This window comes from Onychomys torridus, chromosome 13, assembly GCF_903995425.1.
Source record: "Onychomys torridus chromosome 13, mOncTor1.1, whole genome shotgun sequence".
NCBI lineage: Eukaryota > Metazoa > Chordata > Mammalia > Rodentia > Cricetidae > Onychomys > Onychomys torridus.
Window position 1 is genome coordinate 28,548,795 of NC_050455.1, and position 14,240 is coordinate 28,563,034.

At 44.0% G+C, this 14,240-nt stretch overlaps 1 protein-coding gene across 1 annotated transcript in view; it reads left to right on the forward strand.

Annotated features, from left to right (window-relative positions):
• The window catches only part of Arhgap26 (Rho GTPase activating protein 26), a 384,395-nt gene that overhangs the window by 138,868 nt on the left and 231,287 nt on the right, over positions 1-14,240 (forward strand). Inside the window, exon 11 of the mRNA XM_036205214.1 lies at positions 11,491-11,569. Within this exon, the coding sequence (XP_036061107.1) occupies positions 11,491-11,569 (79 nt within the window). The remainder of the gene's footprint in view (positions 1-11,490; positions 11,570-14,240) is intronic.

The following is a 14,240-nucleotide window of genomic DNA, read 5'->3' on the forward strand; positions in this document are numbered from 1 at the left end:
GGGAGCCGCATGTTTGAATGTGGGACCTGACCCTCACTAGCCATGGTAGTAGTAAGATGGGGGTGGCCATGACTGCTAGGGTGGTTTTGAAGATGGGATATAGCACTATGTCTCTCTGATAGAGTCCTGTGTCTGAAACTGTTGTTTTTCTATGCTCCAAAAACTGGGACTTAGTTTTTCTTTTGTTAAACCTTACTTTCGGTAAAAGCTCTCCCCGCCCGCCTTGCTGTAAGCAAGCATTGTTGATTTATCTGTAACATGAGAGTGAATATAGGCACAGGACAGGTCCTTGTAAAGAAGGCCCACTAGGGGGAGATTCTGTCGGGGGTATGTACTTCATAACTTGATTCCCACAAAAGAGAAAGTTTTATGTCCACATTCAGTTTATGATCTCCCCAAGAAACCATACTGATTTTATATGAAGATAGTTTATGGTCTAGCTTGGTATGAGTATGTGAATGGGCTGTTTTGTATGTCTTTGTGAAGCTGTGTGACTCTTGAGATTGTGTTTTCCGAAGAGGATCTTACGTAACAGACTATTTGAACATTCAGCCTCTAGAGGGCAGTTTTGTATACGCATTGGTTGTTCTCAGGTCCAGTTGAACAGTGTTTGTCGTTTATACATTGATAATTCAGTAGCTGGCTATGTGGTTTCTGTAGAAGCTACATTTGTCTGAGTATTACTACTCCAGGCAAAGAGTATCCTCAGTGACTCATTCTTCCTTCAGAAGTCCCTTCCTTTCCCCGTTTCATGGACCGCTCATACCTACTTTCTGGCAGCAGCTAGCCTGCCCAGTTCATCAGCCCTCTTGAAACATTGTGGTTTAGCTGCTGAGCTGAGGTGCCAGGCTCTTGAAGATGTCTGTGAGGGCAGTAGACTTGTCCTTCTGTCCAGCCTGTGCTGAGAACCTGGCTTCCCCTCCCAGTTACATTCTTTATCTGGAGGAGCAGATGAACTGTTCTTCCTGGTCACGGCCGGCTTCCCGCCCCTCCTCACTGCTTGTTTGAAACACCATTTGATTTTGCCTTCCTGCCCCTTGGGTTGGAGTGCTGGTCTCAGTGCCATTGACCTTTCAGGCAGGAAATGGCTTTTCCTTCCTCAGAGGGTGTTATGCTGCTCTGACTGCCTGGTTGGGGGTGGGGTGGGCAGTGGGGGGATGGGCGCCATTCTTTCTGAATTGCTTCCTGGCTCTCAGGGATAGTTAGGTGCTGGGGAACTCTTGGACTCTTGAGTTCTCAAATGCAGAATTTACTGAAGTTTTAGGGCTGTTGTTCTGGCTTCTAATTAAGTGAGAGTGTTGGCTATTTGAACCTGTTGTAAGTAGGAATGGGCTTTGGTGGTGAGTGGAGTGCATAAGAGGTGACCTACGCAACCTATTTCTATTCTTTAATCAGTGCAGTGAAATGTGTTGCTTTGTTAGTGAGTGCACATCTACCTGTTTCTCAGCATAGGATTACAAAACCCCTCAACACCAAAGTTTTACTATTACATAAATCCCCTAAAAGAAAGAAAACAATTGAACCAGTAAATTCCGATCGTTTGTTCATTGTGAGCTGGAAAAGTACAGATGGTGTGTGTGTGGGCAGCAGGCAGATGACCTAAAGAGAGAGGATCTTAGTTTGCTGTCCTTGCATGTCACCCATCCCATTGATTAGTAATGCTTTCTCCTGGTATGTTGTGGTAACTTGGACCTGTCACTGCAGCCGGCACATGGCACTCACTCACTTAGAAGTCAGTTATATGCATGGGCCATACGGTTTAGTATGCCCGAAATTTGCCTGGTGTTTTATGACTTTATTCTCTTTTAAAATAACTGTATGAAATTATCTTATTGGGCTGGCAGTATTACTCTTTAGACTGTTATTACTGCCAGAGTCCTACTTACTCTGAGACCTTTCCTCCCAAGAGTCAGTGCTCTAGGCTTTAGTTGATTATGATCCATTCACTCATCAGGATCAGATTCTTTCTGAATCATTGATTAGAAGCCTTTTGAATTTGCCCCACGTGAGCGCCAGATATTGGTGAAATTGTTTAGGCCACTCCACGTAGTTAAAAGGGAGGTTTATTTTGTGGGGGGTAACTTACAAATGAAGGAATAGGTTGTAGGGTCTGGCAAAGGTATGGTGCAATCTGGTGGTGTTCTCTGGAAAACTCTGCTCAGTCTGCATCCAGGGTCCAGGCACCAAGAGATCCCTTGCATCCCAATTCTGGGTCTTCAGCATCCTCTCTCAGCCCCGCCTTGTAGTTTTGACCATTACTGAAGCCTCAATGGGGGTTGGAACTTCCAGGCCAAGGCTGGAATGGCTACCTACTACAAGAAGCTGCTTAGGAAAACATTCTAGGGTGTGTAGAGGGAGGTTTACTCCCTTCTCTCCAAGTTGATAGTCTTCTTAGACTCCAGGGCACATACGCTCTCCACAGATAGGGTCACTGCAGCATTATGGGTTAAGTGTAGGCCTAGCTGTGTAGTCTCTGGTCTACCTGGATACAATATCAGATTTAGCCCTTAATAGCAATGTGGCAGTTTTCACTTTTAGAAAGAGTCCCAAAGGGCAGGAGATGTAGCTCAGTGGTAAAATGCTTGCCCAGCATGCATGAGGCTCCAAGCTTAGTTCCTAGCAACACAGATAAGCAAATTTAAAAAAAAAACCAAAAAACATGGAAATAAACAACAGAATAAATTAAAGGGGGCCCAATAATAGCACCCAATTTATATGTTTATTGTGAGAAATAAATGATAATTGAAATAAAGTCCTTAGCACAGTGTTTGGCATGTAATAGGCAATAAATCTTCGCTACATGTGGGAGTCACCAGTTTGTGACCTCTGGTCTCTCTCACCTGTGCTTTGCCCAGGTCACCATGATACCTGATGGCTGGCAGCTGCCTCTGTGACCTGTGCTTGCACTGTTTTCTTTATTCCTGTTCCTCTATCCACAAGTCAAAAGGCAGAAGCAATAAAAGGCTATAGGTTTTAGGGAAAGGAGCCCAAGTTTATAATCCTTGGGGCAATGAAAAGCTTGCCTGGTTTCCTTCACTTGCAAGCTTTCTATAAGGAGACATGGGTCGATGCTATTCTCAAGGTGGTTCTGCATGGCTCTGCTCATGCCTGTACAGACTTTGAGCCCTTTTCATTGCATAGGGAGTACCAAGAAACAATTTTCCCAGCAGTGCTTCCTCTTCCTGGCATCAGACAAACCCTTTTTACCAAGGAATGGAAAGCCCATTCCCCAAGCCTTCCCTCTCCCATCTTGCAGGAGCATAGTGGGGCACACTGCACACACGGGCTGCAGTGAGTCTCTGTGGGCACTGCGGTCCTTTTCCTGTCAGCTTGACCGTCCATGTGCACTGGTGTGGATGGGAGTTAGGAGTGAGCTCTTGGCAGCTGAAGAGTCCGTCTTATGAATGAGTAAGGCCTCACACTTTGGAGTTGATCTAGAGAGGACAGTACTGTGAGGTTCTTACTGTGTTTGTTTCAGTGGGGTGGCGTCACTCCTAGCATTTCCTTGTCCAGTAGGAAGTGGGTCAATTGCCAAACCACTGAGATCACTATTGTTGACTCTGATTCATGAATCAGATTAGAACTAGAAAGCTGTCGAGGAACCCCAGACTCAGCCCTGGTTGTGCGTTTGATTTTTCTTGGCCCAGTAGAGGGCTGTGACTGACATCGGTGGTCCCAGCTTTCTGGGTATAACACTCTCCTGGCTAGTGAGGTGTTTTTGTTTGTCTGTCTGTCTCTGGTTTTGTTTGTTTCTTTTTGTTGCTGTTGTTCTGTCTTGTTTTTGTCAGCCAGACAATGGTTGCACTTACCTGGGGAGAGGAACTTCCTCTGAGAAAACGCCTCCAGTCTGTAGGGCATTTCCCTGATGAATGGTTGATGTGGGAGGGCGCAGATCATTGTGTATGGTGCCACCTCTGGTCCTGGACGGTGTATAAAAGGAAGCTGAGCCAGCCAGGAGGCACAAGTCAATAAGCACCTTTCCTTCAGAGTCTCTGTTTCAGTTCCTATCCCCAGGTCTCTGCTTGGAGTTCTTCCCTTGACTCCTCCTCATGATGGAGTGTGGCCTGTAAGCAAATAAACCATTTCTTCTGCTTTTGGTCACGTTCTTCAGCTCCTCAACAGAAACCTAAGAGAACAACTGCAAAAAGCCGCGAAAGGGGTGTTGCTTTCTGCGGGCTTTTTTGGGGGAAGCCAGCACTGGAAGAGATGTAGGGGTAGTAATAGCTTGCCTTGAGATAAATGAGGACCATTTCATCATCATCGCCATCATCATCATCATCATCATCATCGTCATCATCATCATCGTCATGTTTAGGGATTTCACACATATATGCTCTGCACACTGCTCTCACCCCCACCTCCCCACCACTCCCGTCCCCTCTTTTCCCTTCCCACAGATTTCTCTCTTACTGTTCCTTTCTGCTCACGCCAGAGAACTATTTTCTGCATCATGCTTGTGGTGTGAGTGTTGAGAAAAATTGCAGACCCTTGTTTGTGCTTCCCAGGCTGCTCTTGCTACAGCACTAACAACATCTTCACAGTGAAGAAATGCTGACTTTTGAGGAGAATTTTAGGGCTGGGCTCTAGAAAAGATTTTTAAATTGTCCTCTCTCTCCTTTGGTGACTGGAGTTTCTAGTCTTGGCTGGAGACTTCCTTTCGCTGTCCTTATCAGTTATCAGACAGCAGTTTTAAAAGGGAGTAGCAGTCCACTTTGAAGCTTTTACTGGGGAGGAAAAAGGAAGTAGCCATGATGTCAGAGCTGGTGTTTTCCTTCATCCTGATGCTTGTGATAGAGGCATGATTTTGGGTGTGAAGGTATTGGTGGTTAGGTGGACCATGGTGCCAACACATTGCTTCTTCCCTCCTCTAAACTATTCTTGTGCCCTTCTCTAGACATTGCTTTGATGCTTCCCCACACTAGCTATCCTCCCTCACTTGCCCTTGTGGTAATGACTAAGTTTTTGGAAATGTGTGATGCGTTTCTTACTTCAAGTTCATAACATGGCCGAAGGTGTAACCCTTGCCGACCCTGAGGGAAAAGCAATTGAACTTCTCTGCTTTGCCTTCCTGAAAGTACAGGTCACACATCCAGCAGGAAACAGTACAATTCCTGGTTCTCTAATGCTACACATCTGGAATAGTAGGGAGACTTAGGTGTTGTCAAGAGGTTGTACCTCTTGGGCACTTAAAACAAGTTCTTAGTTGTGATATCACTGTAAAATGTTCATATCTCAAGTCTTTATTTGAGGACTTTTTACACACATATATGCTCATGCACACACATACAAAAACCCAGATCCAGACAAACATTTGTATGTTTGAGGTTTGCCTCATACTCTTCCCCAGATACTGCCACAACCCTTCTTGGAGGTAAAGTCATTTTCCAACTTGTGTGAGCTTTTTAAAAGTTTGAATGCCATGGTACTGTAGTCATATGGTCTGTACATTTTTCCATCACCATCAGTGAAGTTCAGACCTACTGTTCTGTGCAGGACAAGTTGCTGTCACATGGTGTCCCAACATTTAGATACACAGCAATTTGTGCATCCTCCTTTGATAGACATTTTATTGCTGCTGTTTTGGTTATTAGGAATAAAATGGTAAGAGTTTTTGAATGTGCCTTGTGGAGGACATAGGCACTCATCTTTCTTGGTAATATATATGGAGGTAGTGTGGCTAACTCATGTTTAATGTTTAGTTCTAGTAGACACTGAAAAAGGGTCATTATTTTCTCACCATCAAAGTATGAGAATCATAGTACTGCATTAGAAAATTATTATTATTATTATTATTATTATTATTATTATTATTGGTTTTTCGAGATAGGGTTTCTCTGTGTAGCTTTGCACCTTTCCTGGAACTCACTCTGTAGCCCAGGGTGGCCTCCAACTCACAGAGATCTGCCTGCCTCTGCCTCCTGAGTGCTGGGGTTAAAGGTGTGCACCACCACTGCCCAGTGCATTAGAAAATTATTAAGAAACCTTTTAATATTCTTCATTTAGGAGATGCTGGATATAGCTCATTCTGTTTTTAAATTATATTCCCTCAATGAGACATCATTTGATGTCTACTTCTTATATTTGTTGGCCATTTGGGTCTCCTTTTTTAATTTTTTATCCCCCACCCCCGTGTGTGTGTGTGTGTGTGTGTGTGTGTGTGTGTGTGTGTGTGTATGTAAGTATGGAGGCCAGAAGAGAGCATTGGATCCTGTGGAGTTGGAGTGAAGACAGTTGTGAGCTGCCTGCCATAGGTGCCATGAACTGAGCTGGGGTCCTCTGAAAAGCAGCAAGATCCCTTAACTGCTGAGCCAACTCTCCAGCCCTTAGATACACTCTTTTATGAAGTGACTCTTAAGATTTTTATCGAATTTTGTTGTTAATTTTCTCCCTGTTTGTCAGCATTCTTTACATATTGGGAATAAGAATCTTGTTGGAGATACATACTAAAAATATTTCTTTCACATTTCTATTTTTTTGATTTGTGATATTTTTTGAGACAGGGACTCATGTAGCACAGGCTGGCCTTGAAGTCACTGAAGATGACTTTGATCTTATTGTTCTTCTGCCTCTGTGTCCCATGTGGTAGAACTGCAGATGTGCTCCATTATGCCTGGTTTATGTGGTGCTGGTATTCCAATTCAGAACCTCATCCATCTAGATACCCTACCAACTCCACTACACTCTCAGCCTCTACCTTTTCATTCTCTGAACATTATCTTTTCATAAATGCATCTTCTTTATTTTGGTGAGGTCTAACTTACCAATATTCCTGTTCTTTATCATAGCACCTTTGAAACATTTTTTGAAATAAAAATACCATTACATCATTTTCTTCTTTCCTATTCCTTCCTCCAGCACCTTTCATGCCTCCCCTCCCCTAATTCATGGCCTCTTTTTCTGTACTTGTTACACACACACACACACACACACACACACACACACACACTTCTTAAATATATAAGTACAATCTGCTCAGTCCATACAGTGTTACTTGTATGTGTATGCCTGGGGCCCTGTGAGATTTATCCCTTCCGTGTTAGCATGTTTATTGGTATTGTCCTTGTTCAGGTCTTGTTTAGGCAGACATGCTGGTGAGACTTCATGCCTGTAGCCTCCCCGAAAGTTTAGAGGTCACAATCTCACAGCAGAATCTTTTTGCCAACAGCACCTGTTTTGCTGTATTAAAAAAAAAAAATCATTGCCTTTCCTTCACTTGATTGTCTTGAGGGCAAGCAATGTGAAGAACTTCCGCTGTCGAACGTCATGCCAATCATATGTATGACTGTGTTCTGGAGGGAGAACTCTGGCAGATGCTTGTGGGAAGAAGAATATGTATCAAGCATTTCAGGTTTATAGAACCATTTATCATTCCTGTCACATTTGGTTCCATGTGGGAGCTCCTTAAGCTGTAGTGATTCTTGGTCAGTTTTGATGCCAGAGGGGTAGTCCACACAAATTCCCTGGGGGCTCTGGTGCCTCCACATTTGGATAGCATCACATACCAGGGTTAGGAATTGGACTGTGGTCATGTACACTAGCCCTGTTGGTTTTCTTGTCTTTGAAATGGGAGTAATGAGAGCACACTTACCTCATGCAAGGAAGACTAAGTTTATAGAGTGCTTAGCTCAGCAGGTGATACAGCAGGCTGGGCTAAACTGTGTTCTTCTATCACAGTTTCAGTGGGTCACAGTGCTGTATAGAACCAGGAAGAGTTTCCGTCGTATACCCCGTTTCTCCTTCACGGTTTTAGATTTCCCTTTGTGTTCCCTCCCTTCTCCCTCACTCCCTCATCTTTGCTATGGAAAACTGACACACTTCGCAAGCACGAACTAAGTAGACATGCTGTAAGAATTTAAGTTTGCCAATATGCAAAGTGTCACGTCATGGAAGGCTTTTCCTGTTTTGTTTTGTTTGGAGATGTGCGGCTTATTTAGGGGACTTGAGAAGTTAACTATGAGGTGTAGCACAAATCTTTTTTTTTATTATTATATTTGTTTTAATTTTACACATCAGCCAAGGGTTCCCCTGTCCTCCCCCCTCCCGCCCCTACCCCCACCTTCCCCCATCCCCTGCCCTCCATTCCCATCTCCTCCAGGGCCAAGACTCCCCTGGGGATTCATTTAAACCTGGTGGATTCAGTACAGGCAGGTCCTGTTCCCTCCTTCTAGGCTGAGCAAAGTGTCCCTGTGTAAGCCCAAGGTTCCAAACAGCCAGCTCATGCACTAAGGACAGGTCCCGGTCCTTAACAGGTCTTATTAATAAAAACAAACCTGGAACCAGGTATTGGGGTGAACACTGACAGATCAGAGAAACAGAACAAGTCATATCCAACCTCACCTTGCCAATTCCTCAGCTGATCTTGTTTCCTCAGACTGAAAGCCTCTGAATCCTCATCTGAATGGATCTCAGCTGAACTGCTGCTAAAAGCTAAAAGCTTTTCTAGTTCCAGGTCCTCATGCCTTTTTTTTACCTTTTTGCTTCCTGCCATCACTTCCTAAGATTAAAGGTGTGTGTCACCATGCCTGGCTGTTTCTAGGGCGGCTTTGAACTTACAGAGATCCAGACAGATCTCTGCCTCTGGAATGCTAGGATTAAAGGCGTGTGCTACCACTGCCTAAACCTATGTTTAATATAGTTTCAGTGATCCTCAGATAAGTTTATTGGGGTGCACATTATATCAACCATAATGAGAAGTTAGTGTTTGACTCTTAAATAAAGTTGGCCCTTTTATCTTGGCTTCTTATGAAAGCCACACATAGGATTTGCATTAGTATTTTAATTTATAAAGGAAAATTATGAATATTTCTACCTAGAAAGTATAGTGCTTCATCTAGATGTACATATACAAGGCTGAGAAGATCATCTGAATTTGGGGAATAGAATTATAACTAAATGTGCTATATCAAGCTTTATTCACCATCTGTCTTCTAGGGTGTACCCCCTACTCAAAGGTGGCAAGACCACATGTGGAAAATAATTTGTATTTTGATATGTCTTTTTGAAGAGAAAACAGGTCATGTTGACTTCCCTGGTTGCCAAGGCCTGATAGCCCTCTCTTTACAGCCTCTGAGTTTTTTCTGAACTTCCTCTTGGTGGCTTTGGGTGGAAATATCACGCCATAGGCCACGAAGTTGATGTGACATGTGTGATACTTTGCACTCTAGGTGTGTGGGCGGCTCTTGAGCCTTCAACTGTCTCCTCGCAGGAAAGGGATTTGGAGGTGCGATGGCCGCCTGACTCCCGGTGTTGAGAGGAGGGTGCTAGTACTTGTAGTGCAGGGAACCCAGGAGGACAAGGGTGAGGATGGAGTAGATCGTTCAGGGCAGGGGCCTTAGATATAGCTTCCCAGGAGAGTTGCTGTAACTCTTGATTTCCCAGGCCCAGCCCAGAAGTTCAGCTTCAGTTGGGTGGGGTTGGTCTGGAAATCTACATTATTTTTGTAAGCTGGGCTGCTGGACTCAAATAGGTAGTACCAGCAAACCAAACCAAACAAACAAATAACAAGTGGAACAGCACCCAGAGACCGGAAGCTAGGGGCTCAAGGACTTTTGGGCAGACTGTAGCTTCTTAGGTTTGGATTTCAAAGCACTTTGTGCATGTCTTTGAAAGCTGGAAAGGGAATATCAAGTTTGCACTGTCTCCAGGCCACAGGCTCAGTTGTGTGGTGCCATAGCTGTGAGCAGCCTGTGGATACATGGGGAGTCTGGCACAAATGGGCTGCTGGAGAGAAATGCATTTGGGTCTGAGAAGAGGAGGGAGAACCCTGATAGATGCTGGGGAAGAAGACAGTCTGTCTTTGGATTCACTTTTCTCTTATGGTGCTAATACCCAGTGTGGCTTCAAAGAATGACTTCCTTCTTGGGAATCAGTGTCTTTAATCCTCAACACACCCACCTATTCTAACCCGCATATTCCCACCCTTCCTGTCTGCCTCTGCCTTTCTTGCTTGTGGGGCATCTCCTCTCCTCCCCACCTCTCTGCTTAGTCCTCTTCACAGCCCCCTCCACCTCATGCTCCTTGAATTTCTGACCTTCGTACCTTCATTATTATAGCTTTGAAAAGTGTAGAGTGGAAGGCATTGAGGAATGGTGGGCCAGCAGACACAGGTGTGTGTTTAAACATGTATAGGTGTATCCTGTTGACTGAACAGTGTAAACCAACTGTCAACAGAGATGATAGGGGTTGGCATGAATGTGCTTGGTGCCCTGATCCCTGGCTTGGGTGGTTTTAGTACCACACTGAGCACACATGGGCACAGAAGGCAATTGGACTTTAGTTCTTGATTGGTGGATCTCTCTGTCTTTCAGGATTTCTCAAAGTCTGAAGATGAGGGTTTAAAAGAGCTATTCTTAAACTTTAAAAAATACATTTTAACGTATTGTTTGAGATTTTCGTATATGCACACAGTGTGTTTTGATCAAATTCACCCTTGAACCCTCCTCCCCCCCTTTCCGGCCCTGTCATATTCTCCCACTGCTTTTCTCTGACAGCTTCATAGAAGCATTTAAACTCACTGAGTCCACTTAGTGCTGTCATTGAGTGCTTGCATGTAGGGCTAACTGCTAACTGATAGGTACTCTATCAGGGGCCTCATCCTGGGAGGCTGGGGCGGAGACTCTGCCCTCCAGCAGCCATCTACTGCCAATAAGTCCTTAACTGGAGGTGGGGGTCCATTGGTGCTAGGATTTTTGAGGGTTGCTGTGCTCTTTGTCAGTTTGATAGACATTAAGTTGTTTCAATAGAATGCACATATGTTTGGAGGGGCAAAGGTTTGTAGGTAATGTGGGACCAATGCTGACTAAGGAAGCCCTGCCTTAAGGAGAGAGTGTGACATGCTCCTCAAGTCATTTTACTGCCCAGTCTTTTCTGGGAGGGGTGCCATTTGTATAGGAAGCAGGGTCCGAAGCCGTGTGAACTGTCCCAAGGCATATGCTTACTGTGAATAGCAAGTAGACTTCATCGAGAGCACGAGAAGTGAACGCCTGTGCAGCACTCAGCTTCTGGCGTGTGGGGAGTCATTAAAACAATTTGCATACGTTTAATCTAACTGTAGTTACCAAGCCAATTCACTTCATAAAATTTGGTGACAAAAGCAGTTTTGAAGCATTGGATTTGATATTAGGAAATATGAAGGACTCAAAATGGGTATGTCTCTTTATCCAGAGTCAGCTCAATTCACTTCAGAAAATACTTACTGCATTCTCTCTTTAAGTAAAACTCCCTGTTAAGCAAATGGGTTACAGACCAAGGAACCAAGGCACTCTACAGGAACCAGGGAGATAACAGTTTGTGTCCGTTACCTCTGTCTCCTGTCCCTCTGAGAGAGATGGGCGTACTGACAAGGACACGAGGAGGTGGCTGTGCCTCTCTTCATGCAGCTGGCTTCAACATCCTCTCACTCTGATAAGTGGGCATTTCTCAAATGTTCACTTTGCCAGTGTCTCTTCATGTGGCACTGGGGTCATGTCTGTGTCTCTCCTTTCTCTGTAGGCCAGGGGTTATCACCATGCAGGCGTTGTCGGAAGAGGACCGTAGGCTCTGGATGGAAGCCATGGATGGCCGGGAACCTGTAAGTAACAATTCAGGGAAGTGGAACAATAAAGACCCTGAGCAGTTTGCTGCTTCCCCACTGAGAGGCTTTTTGCTATTGCTCTAAAGCCTTGAGTCTTTGAAACCAATGTCCCAGGGGCCTTTTTTTATTTGTAGATTGATGTTTGTAGATACTACAGTTGCTTCTGTGTGTGTGTAGTTCCCAAGTTTTGACCTTGGCTTCTAAAAGTAGGAGTGATGTGGGGTATGTGGTGGGATAGCAGGTTCCCCCATTATAGATACAGGTGGGTTGTTTCTGTGCCTCTTCGAGGAGACAGAGTAGTCTGGATTACTGGATGGATATTGACCATATGTTGCCTTCACAAAGTAGGCTGCAAAGCACGAACCCAGCTGCTTTTAATGGGATATACAGTTGTAAGAGTATACATAGGCGACACAGCGTTTTATCATTGTCATCTGATTGGGTTTCCCATTGCTATGGTGATTCACATCTCATGGTAAGCAGTGGGACATTATCAGAGTAGATGGAAGCAGTTAAGCCTGGCGACGTGATCTGTGCTCCCATTTCAGAGATGCTGGCCTCAGCAGGGTTTTGTGATCTTGTGGTTGTTATGCAACATGTGACATGTTAAACCCATCTCAGAGCCCTGGGGTAAGTCCCAGAACAGTCCTTTTTATCTTGATGCTGAGAATCTCAACTATGATGTTATAATATTAAGGTCACAAAAATCCTAAGAGTAAAGTGTAACTGTTTCATCATAAAAGATAAAAAGATTTTACACGTATAAAGGCATGATCCAAAGGGGGAAAATGTGTGCCTGATAAGGCAGGTCATGGCTTCTGCTGCCAGATAACACTGTGAATGAAGCCTTTGCCCCTTGCAGATTATCTCAGTTCGTTTGTGGCCCTTTCCTAGCCTATGATGGCGGGATGGTTTGGCAATATAGAGGGATATGCTGTTCTACCCAGCTATATTATATAAACACAGGACTCAATCTAGTCAGCAAAACACAAGTAATAACTAGTGTTTTATAACTTCCAGTAATATGTGTCCATATTAAGTAACTTATTAAAGACGAGGCAAAGTTGGGTAAACTATAATGAAACAACTGTTTAATCTGAATTTTTTTCTTGGGCCAAAATATAAGATAGCCTCAATTTTTCCTATGTGCATTGTTATTCATAGAAGCATCCCAAAAGCAGATATACCTTTATCCTTGTAGGATGTCATAGTCAGAATTGCCATTTCATATCAGAGACCCTCAAAAGGAGCTTGTTGGAAGCTTTCACATCTTTGCTGGCATCATCCACCATCAACTGAGCACCGTGTGTGTGTGTGTGTGTGTGTGTGTGTGTGTGTGTGTGTTTTACAGGGTTTAATATTTTTAAAATCTACTTATTTCTTATTGTCTTAGGAAATAGGTGTTGTGGATTCATTTTCTAGATGAGAAAACAGGTTTAGAGGGATTAAATAACTCACTGCAAGCTTCACAGATACTAAGTGGCTATCTTTGTAGAGAACAGGCTAGGATGCTATACATTGAAGAGACTTAAAGTGTAGTAGGACGTGTGGATGGAAATGTGTACCTGTCAAGCTCTCGCCTGGTCTCACACCCAGTATGACAGCTCTGCTACCCTGGCTCATGGTTTCCTGGGTGGTTCTGTGATTGCCCTGCGCCAGCTTGAAAATGGAGTTGGAAGCATCCAGGGAAAGCATTGTGAAATACTTAGAGGTCACTTGGTGCTTCCATTAGTAAACGAAGTGCCATATCTACCCTCAGATGAGAATGGAGAAATCCAGATGCCCATAGGCAGTCACTGGCCCTGCCAGTCAGTACCCAGTGCATTTCAAGGAATAAGAGGAAAAAGGATGCTGTTATTGTCTGGCAGTCTCCACTCTAGTGGTGGAGCTGGTCTATCCCTAAATGTATTTAGGTTTCATCTTTAATATAGATATATTTTCAGACTAAAGATTCATGCTTAGTTACTTCTGCAGTACTTACTTTCTCTGGCTCACTTGAATGACTCCCCAAACTCAGAATAGGAAATCCCTGGGGCAAAAAATCCTGTTACTGCATGATATTCTTGGTATGAGTTAAACAAAATACAGCAACAACAAAAACACATCCCTTGCCTGCCCCAAGTCCAACCTCTAATCCTGCCTCACCATCATTTTAAGCCTCCTCTTCTCCTCTCCCCTGCCACTTGATACCTGTTCCGTGCCCCTTACTAACTACTCCAGTCTTCCCGTAGGTTAGCACCTGTCCTGTGCAGATGGAAAGTGTAATCTTGAAAACAAGCATCTTTGTGCTCCAGAATGTACACATTAGTAACAAGTCTACACAGGAGATAATTCTGTCTCTGAACATTCTATAAACTTGTTGCCTCCGAGGAATGTATAACTTGTGTTGGAAACTACACCTCTGTGTGCTTTTCAATGTCCTAAAGGGGAAGATAAATATAGACAAATGAGGACTGAATAATTGACAGTAACATGAGGTGTAATTTTGTCTCCCACTGCTGAGAGCATAGTAGACAATTAGCAGCTCCATTTTAATCACCTCCTCCCTAATTAGCTAAATATGCCCCCTTGGGAGTTTTGGCTTTGTCTAGTTGGCTTTTCCTCAAGCTGATCTTAGAGTAATTCCCTAATATTGGGGAAACTTTCTTACATTAGGGAGATATAAGTA